Source organism: Vidua macroura, chromosome 5 (genome assembly GCF_024509145.1).
Source record: "Vidua macroura isolate BioBank_ID:100142 chromosome 5, ASM2450914v1, whole genome shotgun sequence".
NCBI classification, from domain to species: Eukaryota; Metazoa; Chordata; class Aves; order Passeriformes; family Viduidae; genus Vidua; species Vidua macroura.
This window is the reverse complement of record NC_071575.1, coordinates 22,496,428-22,517,073: the sequence shown is the minus strand read 5'-3', so window position 1 is coordinate 22,517,073 and position 20,646 is coordinate 22,496,428. Positions and strand designations below refer to the sequence as shown.

General features: G+C 43.1%; 1 protein-coding gene and 1 long non-coding RNA gene across 4 annotated transcripts in view; one reads left to right on the top strand and one right to left on the bottom strand.

Moving 5' to 3' along the window:
* The window catches only part of SYN3 (synapsin III), a 192,169-nt gene that overhangs the window by 1,572 nt on the left and 169,951 nt on the right, over positions 1–20,646 (bottom strand). The window contains exons 10-14 of the mRNA XM_053978623.1: positions 16,192–16,266; positions 12,744–12,846; positions 6,923–7,057; positions 1,924–2,008; positions 171–468 (exon numbers count right to left, since the gene is read on the bottom strand). Coding sequence (XP_053834598.1) covers positions 171–468; positions 1,924–2,008; positions 6,923–7,057; positions 12,744–12,846; positions 16,192–16,266 — 696 coding nt within the window. The remainder of the gene's footprint in view (positions 1–170; positions 469–1,923; positions 2,009–6,922; positions 7,058–12,743; positions 12,847–16,191; positions 16,267–20,646) is intronic.
* LOC128807921 (uncharacterized) lies at positions 23–19,471 on the top strand. 3 transcript variants are annotated; one of them, XR_008437312.1, is made up of 5 exons: positions 23–82; positions 16,968–17,342; positions 17,475–17,561; positions 17,677–17,803; positions 18,013–19,471. It is a non-coding gene; the product is annotated as an uncharacterized LOC128807921 (long non-coding RNA). The 3 variants fall into 3 exon arrangements; XR_008437313.1 differs by lacking the exon at positions 23–82 and adding an exon at positions 299–342; XR_008437311.1 differs by lacking the exon at positions 23–82 and adding an exon at positions 16,368–16,521.

The following is a 20,646-nucleotide window of genomic DNA, read 5'->3' as shown; positions in this document are numbered from 1 at the left end:
ATGCCAAGGGATACACATTTACCTCTGAAGTCACTCACAGTTGTGCAGGCCTTTGTCCCTGGGGACTGCCGCTTGACAACAGGTGATATACTCTCCATGTCATCTCAGGATACTTTTTGGACAGCCTTATTCTAATATCTACAGATACTAGGAGTTTGTCAGAGACTTACTTCAGGTGTGGGTGTGGGGAGGTTTGCTGCTTGGACATTTCCGTGGGGCTTGGCTGGCTGGGAGCCCGGCCTTGGGCAGGAGGCCGAGGCTGCTGTGGAGGGAACGCGCCTGCCTTGGAGGCCTGGACTGGAGAGGAGCCAGTTGCTGATCGAACTTGCTGTGGAGATCCAGGTGACCTTTGCTGCTGAGGGGAAGTGGACTGGGGACTCTGGGGCTGCTGTCCTTGAGGAGACAGCCGCTGCTGTGGGGGTGCATTTGTTCGTGGAGGCTGAGATCCCTGTGGCTGGCGTGGTCCACCTGAGAGGGACATATAGACATAAACATGAGGAAATGCATGTGGTGGGCAACAAGCATGGAACATGTCTATGGAAGGATGGGTTTTGCTAAGAGGAGAGACTCTTCAGAGTAGCTTAATGGATAATAATATGGCAAATCCTCTCTTATAGGCCCATTGGTGTCATGCCCTCCTCTCTAGAGTTGTCCTTTTCTCTACGTTCTTCAGCACTAAAGAAGTCCCTCCACTCTCCCCAGAGGGAGTCACTTCAGCCTGCCTTACTTTTCATGTATCTGGTGTTTCTTATCCTTGGTGAGCACTTCCTGCTTGGGTAAGGAAGAGTCACTGGAGAAGCAACTGTGTGGGAAATGTAAGCTGACCCTGCTGGTTTGGGTCATTAGTCCCTTCACGGGCCCAGCATTTTGATGTGAGACATTGCACCCTATCACTATCCATACCTCTGTTCCAGAACCATCACCAGGTGCCTTCAGTTGCTTTGGTAGCAAACTCTCAGAACTGAAGAGGATGTAGAAAACAATTGGGCATGACATGAGAAATTGCTGGACATGACAGATAATACTGTGAGAACCTGACAAAAGTTGCAGATAGTGTTGTGAGGTCTGGCTGGATTTCACAGGGGATCAGGGGAGTTACATGAGAAAAAGTTTTACAGAGATTGAAGGGGAGTACTGGAGACAGATGGAGAGTAGTATTCTGCAAGGCCAACAGCTCATATCACTAATAGTATAGAATGCCAAGATTACATATAAATGCTCAATTTTGGATACAGCAAAACTGTGACCAATGAGGAAAAGGTAATTAGAGGAGGGTGTTAATATGGTAGAAGGTTGAAATGGAGAAAGGAAGGGAAGGTGGCAAAAGTGAGGGTCTAATGAGTTATGTGAATTGAGTGGCTGGTGTGATCTGGCTACCCATGGGGCAGCCCTGTGCTTCATCACCTCAGCATACATCAGGACAATAAGCCAAACCTCTTGTTCTGACCAAGCCACATAAGTCAAACCTGCTTCTGCTCTCAGGAAGAACTGAGGGTGTGCTCTTGCTGACATGGGAACTTCGGGACAGATGATCAAGGATCCTGGCATTGCAACATTGATGTCTGTTCCAAGCCTGACAACACTAGCATCTTCTCATCACTTCTTAACACTTGTAACTGCACTGCTTTGTGTGAACACAATATACATTGTGCCCAGAATCCTGCTCCAGTGCCAGTTCAAGTGGCCTTGTTTTGCTGAGCCAAGTCTTACCAGTGGTATCAACAGGATCTATATCAAATTTTCATCCCCCTTTCTGAGCTGCTGTGGAATATGACAGTATCTGCTTTAATAGTACACTGAATTTGCTGCCTGCTTGGCAGTGAATTGGAAAATGAGCAAAACATTTATCCTGATACATGTTATTTAGAAGGCAGACTGATAGGACTCAGAGTCATCACTGAGATGGGAATCGGACAGCTGTACCTTGTGGAGGAGGCCGTGGTTGTGACAGTTGTCCAAGCGGAGGTCCAGTCTGAGATTTCATTGACACAGGCTGAACTTGTGGAGGCTAGAGGGGAAAAAAGCCAGTCTAGTTAATACAGAGTCCCCAAAGAGAAGCCCTGAGGTAATACAGGAACTGTAGAGTCATGAAATGTTCTTTAAATACACATTCACACATGCAGCATCTGGCTGGTAAAATCTCATGGGACTAAAATGGAGAGGTGAGTAAAAAAGAGCACTGAAGTTGTTTGCTTACAGGGAATAACAATGAAATTAAAATTTAGAATGTTTTTTAGGTAATCAGGAATTACCAAATGTATCTAGCTTGAGGGGTTCTCTTAGTCCCATCTCCCATTTTGGACAGTTGCCAGCACCAGATGTTCTGAAGGAAGGAGGGATGAACCATGGAAATATCTACGGAGTAATCATCTCTGTACCCTAAGGGGTCTCCTCTTGATTGCTAATAAGCATGGGCCAGCTTCAGCCCTGAAACATGAAGCCTATTATCTGCTCCACAAAATTTTTGCAACAGTTTCAGATATTTTGTTTTCATATTTACATGCAGACCCTTTGAGTCTTGCTCAACTTTCAGCCTCGTTGTCTTTCCTATTTCTTATCTCTGTTGCTTTGTTCCAAGTTTTGAGACTAGTTCTCACAACCTGCCCATGCTAGGCCATTCATTATTTTGCAAACCTTCATTGCCCTCTCTCTCATTTACCTCCTTTCTAAAGCCAAGAGACTTCAGAATCCCTCCAGTCCCTCCATGGGAATATTTCCAAGTCCCTAATTGTTTTCATCACCAGCTTCTCTTTCCCAGCTTTGTAATTTCTCCTGCAGATGCCAGAGATGGGTCTGCTTACATTTTTCCAGATGAAGCAATATCTGGGTTCTCTGTATACATTGCCAGTTCATTTTTCCTGCATCCTAATTTCCTGCTTTTCCCTTGTCAACACAACCATAGGCTGAGCAATGGTTTTCATTAGCCTGTATGCGACAAAGCATTTCACAAGGGAATGGTTGGTGCCACTTGAAAGTTCTGCACATTGTTTATGCTCTCCCTCTCTCTACCCCCAGCTTAGTTTACCCTTCAGTCTTCCATACGGAGTTTCATTTGCTGTTGTGGTGACTGAACGTATATAGCTCTGTCAGATGTTCTTCACTGCCATCCCTGGTCCTGACTAGCGCAAATAATTTGGTGCCATCTGCTCTTTCTTCTCTCTTGCTGTTTAGTCTTTTTGACAGATTTTTTAATAAACAGATTAAGCAATGCAGAGCTGCTGCAAAAAGGGCTGGTCCAAAGTTAACAAAAGTCTGAGTAAGCCTATTGCACAAAATTGTTTATGAAAACCAGGAAAGCTGGAGACAGATAGGCTGGTACATGCTGGATTATTTACATGCAGAACATTGTGATAAAAGGGTCTTCAAGGCTCCTGAAAGGTCAGGAGAATGAGCTAAGTGATTCTGGAAATGTGAAGAAATGTTTCATAGTTGGAAACATTGAAATTAGTTTCAACTGACTAACATAAGTGTGATGAAGTAGCCAGTCCATTTTTGCACTATTTATCTGGGACTTGCAAATGGACGGGGAAGGACAATCTGGGAATTTTCCATTCATGGCTTCTAGCCCTACATAGCTTGGGAACTAAACCTTGCCTTGGTGTTGATGGAAATTACCTGTTCTCATGCTGTGAGATGTTTTGATTAGATCAGGCAAAGAAAAGGAATTGGATCTCATATTCACCGCTGCAGCCTCTCCCTACAGTCAACCAAGGCATCTCAGAAATAAAGGCAAAACAGGTTTTTGAGGCTGAGAGATGAAGGGGTGAAGGCCAGCCCAAGGTCTTCTTGTGGTGGGTCAGAGAGGCAGGGACAGAACCACAGCGTAGCCATAGGACAGGGTTTCATGTTGAAGGCATGAAAGCAAACTTGTCATTAACATCTTTTCCTCTCCTGGGCTCAACCAACCCATTTATCAACATGGCCAGGTGCAGTATCCTTGAAGTATCCCCTCTGCTGTTTGCAAGAATTAAAATCTCTAACATCTATAGCTGAGGTCAGCTTCTGCTACACAATAAAACTTTACCTTTTAGCCCCTCCATGCTTTCTTTTGTAGCTTATCTGTTACCTTGCCTAAGGCTTTTTGACTAGCTACATCATTCTGACTGATTGCTTGTTATCTACCACTTCATGAAAGAATTCATAATGAAATGAAAGGGAAAGAATCAAAAAGAAATTAATGGGACTTCTTTCTTCTTTGCAAAAAAAGCATGTGGTAAATGCCCTGAGCTGTGGTTTCTGCTGATTTATTTATTCTTTTGTATTCTTCTTTAAATTATTACTTGAGATAATTCATAAAGTCTATGACTTACTTGTCTAAATTTTTCAGTATTACTCTTACAGCTTTCAAACCACATATTTTGTATCTGTTGTACACCAGTTCCTCTGGAGCATTAACTATTTCTAATGATATTGCACAGTTTTTTTTTGGCAGCTTAGTCACTTCCCAAATTCAATTCACTGGATGTGGCCATCTGGAGTTGGGGGCTTAATTTTTTAAAAATATCAGTCATCACTGATTTAATAACTGTTTTTGTTCTTTTTTGTGTCATTCTGATCAGGAAAAATTACAATGAGGTAAAGAAGTTCCCCACTTTCAGCAATTACATTTACTAGAGTCACAATGCTGTGACAACTCCTGTGGTCTTCTTTTTCTCCCTAAACTTTGGATGATCCATAGAGCGTACCAATTGTTTGGTAGGGGTCCATTGTTCTGATGAACTCAAACAACTTTTTTCATTCTTTCCTCCATCTACTCCTCAAAATTAATTTCTGTCCTTTTTGCATTTCCTTTTATTACTTGTAGTTTGCCACATAAAGGTCTTCTTAAATGTCAGATTTCCAAATTTGAAATATATTTTCCCCCGTTTGTCTTAAATGTCTTTTCTGTCATTCAATTCTACAAGTTTATTTCTCACATTCTTGGTTCAGGAGCAGATCAGAAACACATATAGGCATTCTGGAAAACAGTGGTCTCTCAAATAACATCTATACAGTTTTGCTGCTAGACAGTTGGTTAATTTTCTTTTCTCACGCTTGTGTCATATCCTTACTTTTTGATATAATTTTGTCCCTTGGACATTAAATCTAATGGTACACACTCACTATCTGACTTTGTACCTGGATGTTTCCTATGGCAAAGTCAAGGTGTTTTTACCTCCCTCTGAATTGCTGTCCCCCTGTGATATTTGACTTGCTTCTTGATAGCTGAAGTCTCACATTGTTGTGACTTGTTACTTTTTCATCTCTGTCAATTCTGTTCACTCAGTTTCATAATTTCTCAGTTTTTCTCAATCCAGAGACTAGTATAAAGAGGTCCAATAATAAATATAGGTATTCTATTCATACCCATAGGATATTCAAGGATTCATATTTCTGTGTATTCAGTACTGCTGTCTTTATATTCAGAATTGCTCTTTGTATTGCTTCTGTGGAAGTTTTCATCTGTAGCTCTAGTTCTGTATCTCACCAGCCTACATATTTAACTCTTTCTCTCTGGACACTTCTGTTAGAACATTATATTAGTAATGCAGCATGTACAATTTTTGTGATGTTTGTGGCACCAAGCTCTTTCTCTATTAGTAAAACACTCTAGTTAACATGTTTGTGGTTTTAGTTGTCTTGATTATACATACAGGTATTTCTAGGTTTTATTACCAATGAAGACACTTTTCTTATTTGACTCTTCTATTTGACACTCTATCCCTTCAAGACTTGTTTTGGTTTTGTTTTGGCCTTAATTTAGGTCTGCTGTAATCCAATCCAATCCTGTACCAGTATATTACAGACATAGAAAACAGATGCATCTGTCCATGTTCTCAGTTTCTGTTGGCTTGCCCTTTGCTCTTAGTTCATGCACTCTGTATCTTGGCTATTTCAAAAGGTAGTTCTTGATTCCACTTTGTAAATGCTATCTCTTCTGTACCACTTTCCCTGCCTCAAAGCATTTTCAGTGTCTATTAAATGTTTACTCCTTCACTCTAGCTAAAACTTGGAATTACTCCAAATATTCTTCATGCTGAGTCCTGGTTTAGCAGGAATGGACTGTCATATGACAAAGGCAGAGCACCATGAAGTGCCTTCTCCCATTTTTTTGTCTCAAGTGGAAATGAAAATTGTACCAGTCTCTTGCAATCACTTTTGCCCCTCAACTTTTTACTCTCTTGTCTCTTCTGTTGTACAGTTTTCTTGTCCTCAAACCTTCACACTTGGCTCTCTGTTAGATACTGAAAGAGGTGTAGCAAGTACACCTGGATACTCAGGTTATGTTCTGGGGTGTTTCATTTATATTTAACTGCCTCTGGGAAATGTGGCGGTAAAATTAGATGCATTTGATACTCAAAATAGATGTACACAGGAAGAACTAAGGGGCCAGTTTAAATGCAAAAGTAACAGGTTCTTATATGAGTTCACCTTTAGTAAAGCCTCCCCCTGATGAAGGTGGCTAAGGACATCTCTGAAGAAGAAACTGCAGTAAGGAATGGAACAAGTCTTGCTGGAGATTCCCACTTTCTGTTCTTGAAAGCAGAACAGAAATGCAAAAACCAGAATGAAACCTTTCCTGAGGAATGGTGTTAGACGGAAATGAAACTGGGTATTAGAAGTACCTCTAAAAATGCCTGTCTTCAATCTGAATCAATGAATTTAGTAAGTCAGAATGTCTAGATGTATGGACATGCTACTGGTGTGATGTCATATTTATCTGGAAGGAGAGTAAGGGAGAGAGATGTGTTCCTTAGGGGCACCCACTTCAAAGAGCCTGTGAGTCTCCTTTGGGAGAGCAGGAGTCAGTCTGTCCAATACACTCCCATATGGGACTGTTCAGCTCTGTGAGATGTGTGACTGCCTGACACACTCAGCAAGGAGGGAGAAAGAAAGGAGTTCAGGGAAATAACTTGGTCACAAGGTCTCTGTTCACTCATACCCAAGGCCTCAATGGCGACGGTGTAGATCCAGCAGTGACAACAAGCTGAGTCATTTTGGAAACAACCAGATCAGCTATAAGTTGTCTGTCCTCTTCTATGTGCTCCCCAATCAGGGGCATTGAGCTGTCCATCACCTGCCACAGGAGGCAAAAACAACAGTTAGTAAGGTGGTTTCCTGCTGGCAGATACCTGTTTCAACTCACCTCTTACATTAACCTGTTTTGTGTCTGCACATCCTTGTCAATATCTACAGTCGCCACTTTCCTCATGCTGAAACACGCTTGACTTTTCCAGGTGTGGGATTTCGCTCAGGGTTTTTTGGAGATGCATTTCTCCCAACTCTCCATCTTCCTTCCCTTCACAACTTGGGAGCCAAGCCAAGACTTATGGTGGCTGGAAGCTTTCTAAATCGACTTAATACAAATTTTCTCCTTCACCTGTCCTGAGGAGATGCCTCTGATGGATAAGGTCTCTCTGGCATTGTCCCACAGTACTTCGGGGTGACATTGCAACTTAAAGGGCCTCAGGAGAAGAGAAACAACATGTACTGAAGCCTGAGGAGATGAGAGCAACAGGGACTGGAGGAAACCAGGAAACATTTGGGATCAATGAACACAAAGCACTGCACCCTGAGAGGGAAAATAAACACCACAGATGTGTAATGAATAGGATGTCACCAAACTGGCACCAAGTGCAGGAAAATAAACTCAGTCTCTGCTTGTCTTCTTGATAATGCTGTGATACAACTGCTGCTTCCCAAGCAAGTTCTACAAATCTAATGGGGAAAACTGAGAAGCAGGACTGTGGGGGTCGGGGAAAGAAAACTGTCAAAGGGTCTTTGAGGTAAGAAATGGCCTCACAACAGTAATACTGAAAGCACAGCAGACCCTCAGCTGTATAGCAGCCCTGAACATGATTTTCAACAGTTCATCATAAATCAAGTGTTTTGCAAACATTAGCTAAATCCCACAGGAAGAACTGTACTCTGATGAAGTTAAGATTCAGCTGGAGTAAATATAATAGTACCAAAATATCAGGGTTGGAAGAGTTTATTTTATTTTGCTTTTATTTTTAAAGAAAACATTAAAATCCCTGGAAATGCAAAGTTGAAGGTTGAATTGCTGAAGAAAGGCACTGACTCACGCTCAGATAACAATCGGAAGTCCACTCCACCCTGGCAAGGCCACAAGAATACACTCTTGGAGGGAAATGGAAAATTTTGCACCCTCTTTTTTTAAATTTAAAGTAGAGGAAATCGGTGAGGTGAGTTCACTGAGTTTGTATTCTGCTCTTTTCTTGCAGGGCAATGGTTTTGTTTAAATTCTACAGGTCTCTTCTAAGAACACTAGAAAAGCTACCTAGAAAGTTTTAACTAAGGTACACATGGAAAGGGGGTTGTTGTTTATATCCATGGCCTACTTGGCCCAGGGGGCAAAAGGAGAAGGTTAGAAAATTATATGTCAATGTTTGGCTAAATACACAAGGTGGCTTTTCCTTCCACTATCCACTTAGCTGTTGTTCCGTTGAGAAATGAGGCGAGGAATGTGACGCTTCCTAACAGTGTCAGGGGATGGCCAATTCCCACCTGGGTCTCACTAGCCAGGGGCTCCTGGGGGCCCTCCAGCAGGTCCCTGCTCAGGTTTCCCTCCTCTGCACTCCTATCTTTAAAGGAAATATGGCAATTACAGTTCCGGAGAGAGAAGCAGTCTCCCGTGTCCCCGCACGGTGCGGTGCGAGGGGCCCGTGTGACCACTAGATGATGCCCTTACCCTGCCTAGAGTCAGGCGAGCCGCGCTCCCGGCTCCTGCCCCACTGGAGTCACCGGCTCTGCTCAAAACACCCCGAACCCCGCTTTTCATAGATTCGTAGAATGGTTTGGGCTGGAAGAAAGCTTTAAAGGCCATGCAGTCCAATACCCCTGCTATGTGCAAAGACATCTTCAACTAGATCAGATTCCTCTCGCACCCCATCCAATCTGACCTTGAGTGTCTCCACAGATGGGGCATCCACCACTATCTGCACAGTAAAAAATTTCTTCCTTATATGTAGTCTGAATGTACCTTCTTTTAGTTTAAAATCAATTATCATTTGTCCTGTTGCAACAGACCCTGCTAAAAGGTTTGTCCCTTTCTTATGGGCCTCCTTTACATACGGGAAGATGCTTTAAGATGTGCCCTGATCCTTCTCTTCTTCAGGCTGAACAACCACAGCTGTTTTGGGAGCTATCTTCATAGGAGAGGTTCTCCAGCACTTTAATAATCTTCATGACCCTCCTCTGAATCTGCTCTAGCAAGTCCATTTTTTTCCTGTGCTGAGAACCCCAGAGCTGATTTTCCCGACTCAAGGACTGCTTTTTCCTATTTCTGTGGCTGCAGTGGCTGAACAGGAAGATGATGCTTTATAAACCAAATGCTCCAGGGGGAGTGAGCCCTGGTGCAGTGAACCCTGGAGCAGGTTTCACCTGAACCAGTGAAGGTGCACCAGGGATTAGGCTATCTGCTGCCCTGAGTGTAGTATCTGGCAGGGGAATGTGAGATGTGGGAGACAGCAAATACAGGAGTGAACAATCACATGCATAAGGGAAGGCCTTTGAAAATGGCAGTGATTTCTGACATCAGCTGGTTGACACTAAACTGAAAAGAATCATGAGATGTCACCTTCCCTGTACTCCAGGAAGGGTGAATTGGTCTGGAACTGGGCAGATACAAATGCTAATACTGAATAAATCAACAGGCTGAAAGGAATATGTGAATTACAGACAGATTGCACTCATCCCTTCCTGGGCGATCACAGAACAGCTGGGCAAGGCAAGAAGATGTCAGCACATATGGACCCAGCCTTTGTAGCTGCCCAAGGTCAGAGGCTGCTCCTGGTGCAGCTGCTGCTGCCTGATAAGGTGAATGAGGGGTGAAGGAAAAGTGCCCAGGCAAAGAGACTCAGGAAAAGATCATCCTGGTTCTCCCTCTGTGCCTATCTGATGCTGAAACCTGGGCTTGTTTTTTCACACTCTGATGTGCAAGAGTGGAGTGTTAGGTGATTTCGAGGGAGGGAGGGAGGGAAGGAAGGAAGTTGCGGAAGGAAGGAAGTTGCGGAAGGAAGGAAGTTGCGGAAGGAAGGAAGCTGCGGAAGGAAGGAAGTTGCGGAAGGAAGTTGCGGAAGGAAGTTGCGGAAGGAAGTTGCGGAAGGAAGGAAGGAAGGAAGGAAGGAAGGAAATAAATCAGTGATTGGACATAGCAAAACAAATGACAGGCACTGCTGAAGGGATGAGCAGGGCTCCTTGCAGGGCAGCAAGGAGCATGTCTAGTAACATAGCTTAGCTTTATGGCAGTCAGGGCTTAGCGTATTCTTCCAAGAGGAAGAATAAATCACATGGACCATTTTGCTTGCCCTCTGCTTGCTTCATATTTTTCATCTTAGCAGAGATGTGGAAATGGGCTAGATTACAAAAAAAAAAAAAAAAAAAAAGGAGAAGGAAGATTATTAAACCATACATGTTGCTGATAAAGTTCTTTAAAGCAGAAGAAAAAAGAATTACCAGCATTTACTGTTAAATTCACAATCTGTTTCAATATGAGCCATGAAAATGGTACCTAAGTGTGATAATGCTCTGAAGGCAGAAATGTAACAGATTCTGCCGTTTGTCATGGGAAAAGAAAAGAAGGTGAAGTTCAAGTAAGAGCAAATACCATGTGTGCAAGATTACTCTTATGCTGTTGATAACTCATCTGTCTTAATCTTATTTTGTTTGCAACAAACCACTGTGATAAATCTCAGTTCATAGCACTGCCCATCACTACCTCTGTGAATCTTTCCTGAAGAACTACTTTGTGAAAATTAATTACTGCCTGCAACTGCACTGTGCAAATTCCTTGTTTGTTCAGCCCATTTAGGCATGCTTTCTTGTAAAGTGTCACAGCACACTGTTCCTTCTTACCAAGAAAATACAACTGTCACTCTGTCAAATAACTTTTTTCTCCCACTATCAAAAGAAAAAAGCAAAACAAGGGATCAGTTTCAGACCAAGAAAAGTATCCCAGGAAGTTGGCTGGAGGCAATTAATTACTTGTCAACATCTCCCTTAGATCTGCATAAAAAGGTACCTGTTTGGCTTTGTTCTGGTCCTTATATTGCACTACTCTGCTCCTTTCCCAACAACACCTATCAGCCTGGCATCTGAATGCCTGCTAGATGTTGGTATATCAGGCCTGCTCAATCAGGTTCTCCACTGGGATAATCCAGCATGACCCATCTGAAACGATATTGTGTTTCTTCTGATTTGTGTTGTGTTAGATGCATTGCTGCTTACCTTGGTCACAGAGAGAGGAGCATGAGCGTGCATTTCTCTGCGTGCAAGCTGATGATGGCTGTTAGGGTACGGATGTGCTTCTCACCAGTCAGTTACACACAGTGGCAGATGTGAAAACCCAGAGGCATACCCAGACAGAGGCATATAATCTTTAAGCCCAGAACTAGCAGAGTGTGCACGTACATAGGCTTACGCACAAGAATATATGTAGGGATATGAAAATCACATATCATGTCTAACCATGTGTGGACACAATCCAAATGTCCTTACAGTTGTCTCTAGCAAGGCTGCTTTCTTGCTCTTTTTTTCCCAGCTGCAGGGAAACAGTCTGCTCTAGGGGATGCTCCTCTAGGTGCTGATGAATTGCATACGGGAGCAGACCCATTAGCCCTGGCCCCATCAATTCAGGAAAAGACAGAGGCTTGCCAGCGTTTGGTTGCTGGCAGCACGCTTCTATCACATGGCCTTTGACAGGTCACTGCTCCCCTCCCTGGGGAGAGCAGATACATAATGCAGGAATGCACAGTCACTGGAGGGCTCATGTGGTTCTCATCAGCATCCCAGCCCTCAGCGGGTGGGACTGCTCTCCCACACATAGCTTTCCAGTGTGTCAGCACCCCTGCATGAAGCCAATAGGCTGGCTCTGCTCGTCTTCCTCGGCTGGCCTGTGTTGGTGGAGTTTACAGCAGGTCAGATGTTGTGTCTCTTCAAGTCACATACTGACAGAGTCACTTGCTTACTTGCTGGATTGTCTCTCCTCCAGGGCATCTCTTCAGTTTCCCCCTTTGATTTTCTGGCCAGCTTTTCCTTCTCTGCCCTGTTAGGATGATCTGAGTGTGCTATTTACCCCACCTCCATATCTGCCTCCTGGCCTGGGAAGGAGCACACTGAGCTTTAGCTCTCAGAGCCACAGTCTGTCCAGCCCTGAATACAAAATATTGTAGTACACATTACCCATAGTAACTTTGTGGTGCTTGATGGCGTCTTACTGTAGTGAATGCTGTCTGCACAAAAGATTTTAGAAAATACACCTTTCTTTTTTTGTTCTATCAAGATGCTCCTGTTGCTTGTGAACCTTTTGCTACACTCTCACCATTTATTTTCCTCTTTTAAATAAGGTGCAACTAGGATTTTTGTTTGGAAGTCCCCTTTAAAGTGATCAAAGAAAGGTTCATTCAAACAGAAGCTGAGATTTTTAATGAACTGAATCATCTGCTGGAAATCTGAGGTGGCCAAACACTCTGCGGCTCTCCATTTCCTTTCACAGTCCACACTGAGAAAGGAAGGCACTTCAACCCTGACACCTTGCTGTGTATCTGCTAGTTTGGCTGGGGCTCTGAATCAGTTCCTAACATATCAGTGGGTCATGGCCTGAGGATGCAGGTGGGCACGGAGGAGCAGACACTGCAGCAGCACGCAGGGTTGGTGCATGTTGGTGCATGTGAACTCCAAGGCAGAGTGCTTGCAATCTACTTCCCAAAGGAGACTCACATTCAGGTTGCCTGTGCTCTCACCTCAATGATATAGTCTTTTCCATCTTTGCTGTGGACAGCTTTGACAGCGCAGATATCCAGGCCTCCAAACATTTCTGCGCAGGCATCTGCCCAGAGTCGGTACCTGCAGAAACCACAAGAGCATGGCCTAGGATTAGCTATCCTTGGGTAGTCCACCAAAACCAGCCACCCATCCTGGGGCCCATAGGAACACAAAGTGATTTGGGAGCCCTTATTACAAGGTGTCTTTCACGTGTTTTGCTGGGTCCTTGACTCCCTTTCTTGACTCCCACTCGCAAGAGATGGAGTAAAAAAAAAGTATCTTGCCTAAAGTTTCCCTTCATTTCAGATTGATTCAATCCTGCCCTCAAAGCCACCTTAAAATGTTTCTTTCCTTCCCTGGTATTTATATCAGATCTCCAGTTGGTTGTCATTCAGCCAAGCTATAAATATTTAGCTCATTTAATCTCCCAGTAGTGTTGGCCCCTCAGCGTTTGTATTGGCTTTGCCTGAAAGCCCTCCGTTATGCAGGCGGCTTTCTCCTGATAAGATGTCCTGGACATTAGGACTGGAATAGGATCAGAAAGTGAGTGTTGAATTTAGCAAGGAGTAGCCATCCCCTCTCTGATCTGTAATGCAGTAGCTCCTGCATTTTACAATTTACTTTCAATTTTATCCTTTTACAGTCTCCTGCTTCCTTCTATCCCTTGGATGCTGTTCCTAGTCAGGCAGTCTCATCACATGGACCAGGCACTATTTGTTGGAAGGAGACCTTCAGGCTGCAGCACTTTTCCCTATCCATCCCAGGATGGGAATGTGAGCTGGTGGCCCCCTTAGCTATCCTGGAGTCAAAGGAGGAGCGAGAATGACAAGAGGCATATTATGGGGGGACCACATCCCCCTGCTGCGCAAATGAGGAGGGAATGAGGCAGCCTGGTTTTATTTCCTGCGCAGCTGTGCCGTGGTCCTGGCCATTTAAATAAAAATAATAATCTCAGAACAGCAGATCTGTAAGCAGGACTATGACATGATGCAGAGAGGGGAGAGAAGGCCACAGTCTCATGAAAACACTGACATTTTGCAGACCCTACAGGGACTGGGGAAAGAGCTGTTCTGGCTAAAGAACAAATTTACGTCCTTGAAGCCAGCCAGAGTCCCCGTAGCTTGACAATATAATGATGAACTTGTGTGAACACAATGTCTCTGGGAAGAAGAAAAATTATGGCTTATATGACTACTGGTACTCTTTTATCCCTAATGAGGAGACCAAGTGTGTTCACCCTGGACCCCCAAGGAAGACAGTGTATGAGGAGGAGTCAGTAGCATTAGGAGGAAGAGAATTATGGACTGCATGAGTCAGGCAGGAGGCACAGAGAGCACCCCTCTGCACTGCTGTGGCCCAGCATCCAGGGGCACCATTGTGGGAACTACCTCTCTTCCTGAAGAACATCTCTAGGTGTCTGGGCTCAGCAGCCAGACTCAGGGAATTGTTGATCATGCCAGAGAGTCTGATGGCTACACATCTTCAATGTTTGTTGGCCATAGGTGAGCACTGGGAGCATCAGGGCTGCTGGGGTGTAATAGGAGTATTACAGGGAAGAAGAGCATATTAATGCACATGCACCAGGTGTTGCATTTTAAGAGGATTTATTGTCATTTCTGCATTACCTGAACATTTCAATCCTTTGTACTTATGTTCAGTGCAGTAGGTACTTCAGGTTGCTCCTACTCATCAGAGCATTTGAGTATATTCCTGCCTTGTTTAATGCACTGGCAACTCACAGATTTCAACAGGGTTTGTTGCATTTATGGCTGAATAAGGCTGGAGTGCTTAATTGTGGTACATTTAACAAAATGAACCTTCAAAATGCAGTGTTGTAGGCTGGCAGGAATCTGGGTTTTAGTCCTACAACACTGCAATAAGGTAATGTCTACCCTTCATGCGTCTAGCTTCAGCTGTGTTATAAACAGCCTGGATGCATCATCATGTCCACTTCCCACTATTAGTACTGTTAGGGTCTTGCAGAGTCACCTTCAGCATCTGATTTGGGGCTTCGCTTCCCTGTTTCACAGAACTAAAGGTGCAGAAGGGACCTTTGATGGTTGCCTGCACAACTCTCGTGTTCCCAAGAGGAGACATTTCTTTAATCTGGTCTGAGAGGACAGAGATTTGCCATCCCCTTCAAAGCATCGATTTCTGTGCTATGCTAACCTTACTTTAAGAAAATATAGGAAATGTTCAAAGGAACCTTTCAAGCTATAATTTTTTTCTTGCAGTATTATACTTGTAAGTAGTGAGAAATACCTGTTAACAGGCTTTCATATATTTAAAGACCCTATGCTCTTTTGGTTTTTTCATCTTTAGGATGAAGAGGTGTTCAGCTTGTGGGCAACTTCTTCCAGGTCTGTAACAGTTAATGAAGGAGAGTGAACCTCTGCACTGCAGGCAGGGTAGTCTACACCCCTACTGGAAAAATATCAGTGGTCTGCTAACTGAAAAAGGTGGAAAACTACATAGAACTACATAGAATTGTTGCATGTTTTTCTCAACAGCTCATTAGGTTTTTTTCTGAACATTCCTTTTATTGTCCTTTGGACTTTCTCCAGCTCCTTGCTATTTCTCTTCAGTTGTGGTGCCCAAAACTGGACAGAGTCAGAATTAATCATGAACCTGACAAACTGGGGGTACAATCTGAAAAAATCTTAAATTCACTAAGGATGAATGCCTACATGTAATCTATGGATTCTATAAATGTATGAATAATCTACTTAGATGGGATGGAGAAAAATGATGAGAACAAGTGTTAGGTCTGCAGGATAGAAGTTACAGCAAAGCATGTTACCATGAGTCCACAGTGTCAGGCAGTTGCAGTATTAGCAAATATCACAGTGATTTAAATACATGGAAGTAACATTTGTAAATTTTAGTCTGCAAGATGCATGAGGGAATTCTTTCTGCTCTATTCAGCAGTGAGAAGACCTTACCTTAGACAGTGACCACTTTTGTGAGCCTAAAGCAAAAATGTGCTTTCAGCACTTCAGCTAACAGTTTTTCCCTCTGTTAAGCAGAAGAAAAACTCTTTGTCTGCCTCTCATTAGTAATATACTTAGAATAACCTCATGTTACTTTGTGTTTTGTGCTTTGACCTTTCTGATTTTATCCCTGATGTTTGTACTGGTACGCTTGACCTAGCATGCTGGTCTTGTTTCCTGTGGTTGCATTCACTAAAGATCTAATGATTTAGCAATGTTAGTTTCTAGCTGTACTTTCAGTCTGTTCTTCAAAATAAGACAGTTTGCCTTTATGTCCTTAGTTTTTTTTTAAGAAAACACTCGGTCTTTTAAAGTCTTTATCCAGCCTCTCAGGAGACCTCTCTTACCAGTTCTCTCAATTAACCAAAGTCGGAAATACAATTCCTCCCTTCTAACCCAAGAATAACTCATACTGTCTTGAAACACTCTTCCTTACCTCTCTGTCATTGCAATCTGTTCTAGCATCGCAGAACCTGTATTTGCCTTCCAGTTTCCAGAGATAGAAGTCCTCCTAGGAAAACAAACCAAAAACATAACCTGAACATGAAAATAGACTCCTGACCCATCCTCCCGCATACTGTAGTCCTCATTCTTGACTCTGTGCTTGTACAGGAGGGGATGAGGTGAGGTTCTTCCTCCCAAAAGCCTTTCCAAATCCTTCCTGAACAACACTCCATACAGGATATGTTGTTCAGACTCATGAAAAACTGACTGAGGATTTTAGGCAGAGAAACCTCCAAGGAATCTTGAGCACACATCAGGCTCTGTGAGTACTTTCTTTCTTTATACATCAGACCTAGGGGAGCTGAAATGTGTGTAAAAGATCTCTAGGATAATCTTATGTTCTGCAATGGGTAGCATCCTCCATCCATGGAACAGAAGCTCTCCAGGCAAATATTTACTGAGCAGCTTCACAAAATATCACTTCTGACATTCTGGGTCTACCTAAATTTGATTTCAATTGTACTTCTGTGTCCACTTCAATTTGATTTCAGCAGTACTGATGTCATAAAATATATTATCATACTGACTTTTCATTGACTTTTCATGGTGGCTCACTGTGTTAGGACTTGGAGAATTTCTTATTTCAAGGTCTTTGGAGTTTCATTAGCTTCAACTGATACTTATTTTCCAAAAAAGGTACTATTGCTAGAAAATTCTGGGTTTCACCATCACTGTCAGTGGTGAAAATTTTCCTTTTCTTCACCTTAGGCCCAAAGCAGACATTGGACAGCCTGCTCTGACAACATTCCAGATAACCCTTCCATAGTGTACAAGCCAGGACAAGTCAACTAGCTGACAGGATACATCCAGGAAGCCTCTCCACACTGGAAGAGATTTATGAGGGGAGTATGAGGTGCGATCCAACACTTCAGTATGAGGTTGTGGGAGCCCTTGCTGCCAGTTCTCTCACATTTTCAGCAACACGTACAAAAGACACTGAATTTGCAAAACTACGTTCAGCAGTGATAATACTGATGTCCTGCTAGATTATAAACTTGAATCATTATAGCTGACTACCTAAGGCTCCCCTTTACTCTTGTGAGAGACATCCTGGAGTGCTTTTCCCAATTCTCCTCCAAACTGGTACGTTTAGTTGCTGTAAAATTGAAATGGTCTTTGTGACCATGTTTATTGGAGTGGACTGGGGGGCCAAGAAGCATGATTACTGTGTCAAATAACCGTGTTTTCACTTTTGGGCCTGTTGCCTTCACCTAGCATCCATTTTGCTGCCCTACTTCCTAAGCAAAAGAATGGATTCCTTCTCAAGCTTGGACTGTCATGAGCCCTTTGATGGTCTGTAAGGTCAGTGTTCAGTCCTCAGCCTTTCTTTCTCTTTTGATATGGGATTCTTAGGAGTATATTTTTTCAGCTCTGCAATGGGAAAAAAACACTCTTGGCTATCATTTATTTTTAACAGAAAATTGCCCTGCAGTGGTAGAGGACATGCAAAATCCCATTAGTACTGGTGGGAACTCCTGGAGTCTCATTAGTGACAAGATGATTTGACATTGGTGTGTTTAGAAAATGTACCTGGCATACCAAATGTAAGCAGCTGTGTTGTCCCTAAGAAAATTAAACCACAGTTTGACAGTTTTACAAGGAAATTTGACATGGGAAAGCTCCCAAAATAAGAACTCTGCTCAAGCCATTGGGTTAATTTGTTGGACTTGTTTATTATCTATCCATCTTGAGGCAATTTTGGGCATAAGATTTAAAATACATCTCTCTGCTGTATTCCTAACTTTCCTATTAGGGAACTTTGCTATTTTGAAATGGGAGAGTTTTATTTGAAGCCCACTGGATCAGACACCAAACCCTGCATCACAGCCTCTGTCAAGATCACTCCCTTCCAAGCAAGTCTCAGCAGTTCAGGTGTCAACCGTGCCCCCAAACTTACAGAATCACAGAATCACTGCATATTCTCAGTTGGAAGGGACTCAAAAGGATCGTTGAGCCCAGCTGCTGGCTCTGCACAGCACCATCCCCAAGAGTCACAATATGTGCCTGACAGCATTGTCCAAATGCTTATTGAACTCTGTCAGGTGTGGTGCTGTGACTGCTTCCCTGGAGAGCTCTTCCAGTGCCCAATCACCCTCTGGTGAAGACCCTTTTCCTGATATCCAATCTAAACCTCACCTGACACAACTTTAGGCCATTCCCTTGGGTCCTGTCACTTGTCACAAAAGACGAGAGATCAGTGCCTGTCCCTCCTCTTTCCCTCCCGAGGAAGTTGTAGACTGTGATGAGGCCTCCCTTCAGTCTTCTGTTCTCCAAGCTAAATAGACCAAGTGACCCCAACTGCTCCTCATACAGCTTCTTTTCTATTTTCTTTATTGTATTGTATGAAGTGAAAAAGGAGACTTAAGACAAAAAAATTTTGCTAAGGATGTCCTACCTCAAACCTCATTTCTCTTAGGGACTGAAAGGCTTCCAACCATCCTAAACATCAGGTGGCCACACAGTGTACAGTCAGTATCGTAGAGAGAAGGACCCCAAACTTTTAGAGATTAGTTGCCCAAACAGATTTGTGACCACAACACCTTCAGCATTGTTTAGAAGTGGATAAACGAGCAGAACAAGAGCTCTTGGTGTCCTAGCTCAGTCTGTAAGTAGCTCTAGTTTAGACACCGTTGATGTGATACCCCCTACAGAGCACATTGAACTGCACTGGAGATGACGAGTCAGAAATCCCACACATGAAACTACAAAGGAAGGGTATTACCCTCTTACTAAGAGCTGGTGGTAAGAATAGCCCATGTCTGAAAGTCAGTAGCTGCTGGCTTAATTCAAAAGCGAGCAACATTTCATGAGTATAAACTGGAAATGATCCTGCTGTTTGCTTCCAGTTGGGGTGAGTGTGGAAGCATAATTTCTGCCCCAATTTCCCCTGTAACATGAACTGTTTTCATGTTTTCTCTTTACCAGTATTACAATGGCAGTCAAATACACTCGGTGGAATTTTAGGCATGTATAATGTGCTGCTTATCTGCTGTTTTCAGACTGGTTCAAGGCATGGACAAAGTTGGAGTATGCTAGCAGTGTAAATCTGGAGTCACTGTGCTGAGGCCAAACTGGGAAACTGAACTGAAGCCTTGGGCCATGGGCTGGAAGGAAGTGCACTGAACATCTGGGGCAGGGAAGAATGCATGACTCACCCTGCAGCATCCTCCCTCTGGCAGATCCTTGGTGCAAAGTAAACATATTCTGGAGAATTTTAGTGCAGTCTTTTCTCAAAAGAAAAGGGGTTTTTAAAGTCTATATGTGTGGGTGAAGGTATAAAATTACTGGATAGATTCCACGGCTCACAGATCAAAGCAAGTCACTTGGTATGACGCTACCGCAGATGCTGGAATTGCCTTTAAGGCTGAGATTTGCTAGCATGACTAATGGTTTTGAGTCTCCTATTTGGGACACCAGTGAGAGCTCTGATATTTTGGGTTCTTTTACCTCTGTCCTTGGACATAGTAGGGACTTATGCCATAGAAATAACCTATTTTGTTTAATGCTGGGGCAGAAGGAACAGTTCCTGTTGGGACTGACTATACCACTCTCCCAAGCTCACATCCATAAATGGCTCTCTGAATCTAAGTCAAACTCCTGGGTTAGCAAGTCACTGGGTGAATCTTGCTGTTTGTTTTCTTGCTAATTAGCTTCATTTCTCATTAAGGTGTTCTCTGTTCATGACTGTTTTCACATGAGAACATTTTTTCTTTAGCAAACAATTCTTTGTGCAGCTATATTCCCAAGTGGGATTAGGTCTTAGTGTGACTGCTTTCTTTCCTCAGTCATCTGGTATTATTTCTGATCCCTGTTCTGGATGAGTGCATGGTGAGTGCAAATAATAAGTGAGGAGAGAGTATGGTCAGGCTAACTTGGCCTTTGTTTCAGTTAGAGGCAGTTGGGGAGTAGGCTCTGGAGCCAAGGCTGGGTGTGTTGGCAGGAACAGGGAATTTTAATTGATATTTTAAACCTTCTTTCCTTTGGCCAATTTGAGTCAGACTCTCTGAGATGTTAATGTAGTATTAGGCAACTGTGCTATTGTTGACCTGATTCAATTAAAAAGAAATTTTCTTTCATTGAGATCACATGAAGTAGGCAAGTGTCCCCCACGTCCTTCCTTCCCATGAAGAATGTGACTCAGTCATTATCTAGTTTTCTTAAACATCTCTGTGCTAGGAATCCAACTTGGAATTTTAGGCAGTTATAGCTGAAAAATATATGATTGTGTACATTTGATTATCTTGTTTAACTATATTTCAGCAGAACTATGGCCTAGAGGTTTGTACACATGGACCCAAAAGTCACAGTGTTGTGGGTTTTAGGTAACATATGCAATTTATGTGGCGACCTGAAGAATGTACTGCTGGAGCTGACTACTTGTCCAGAA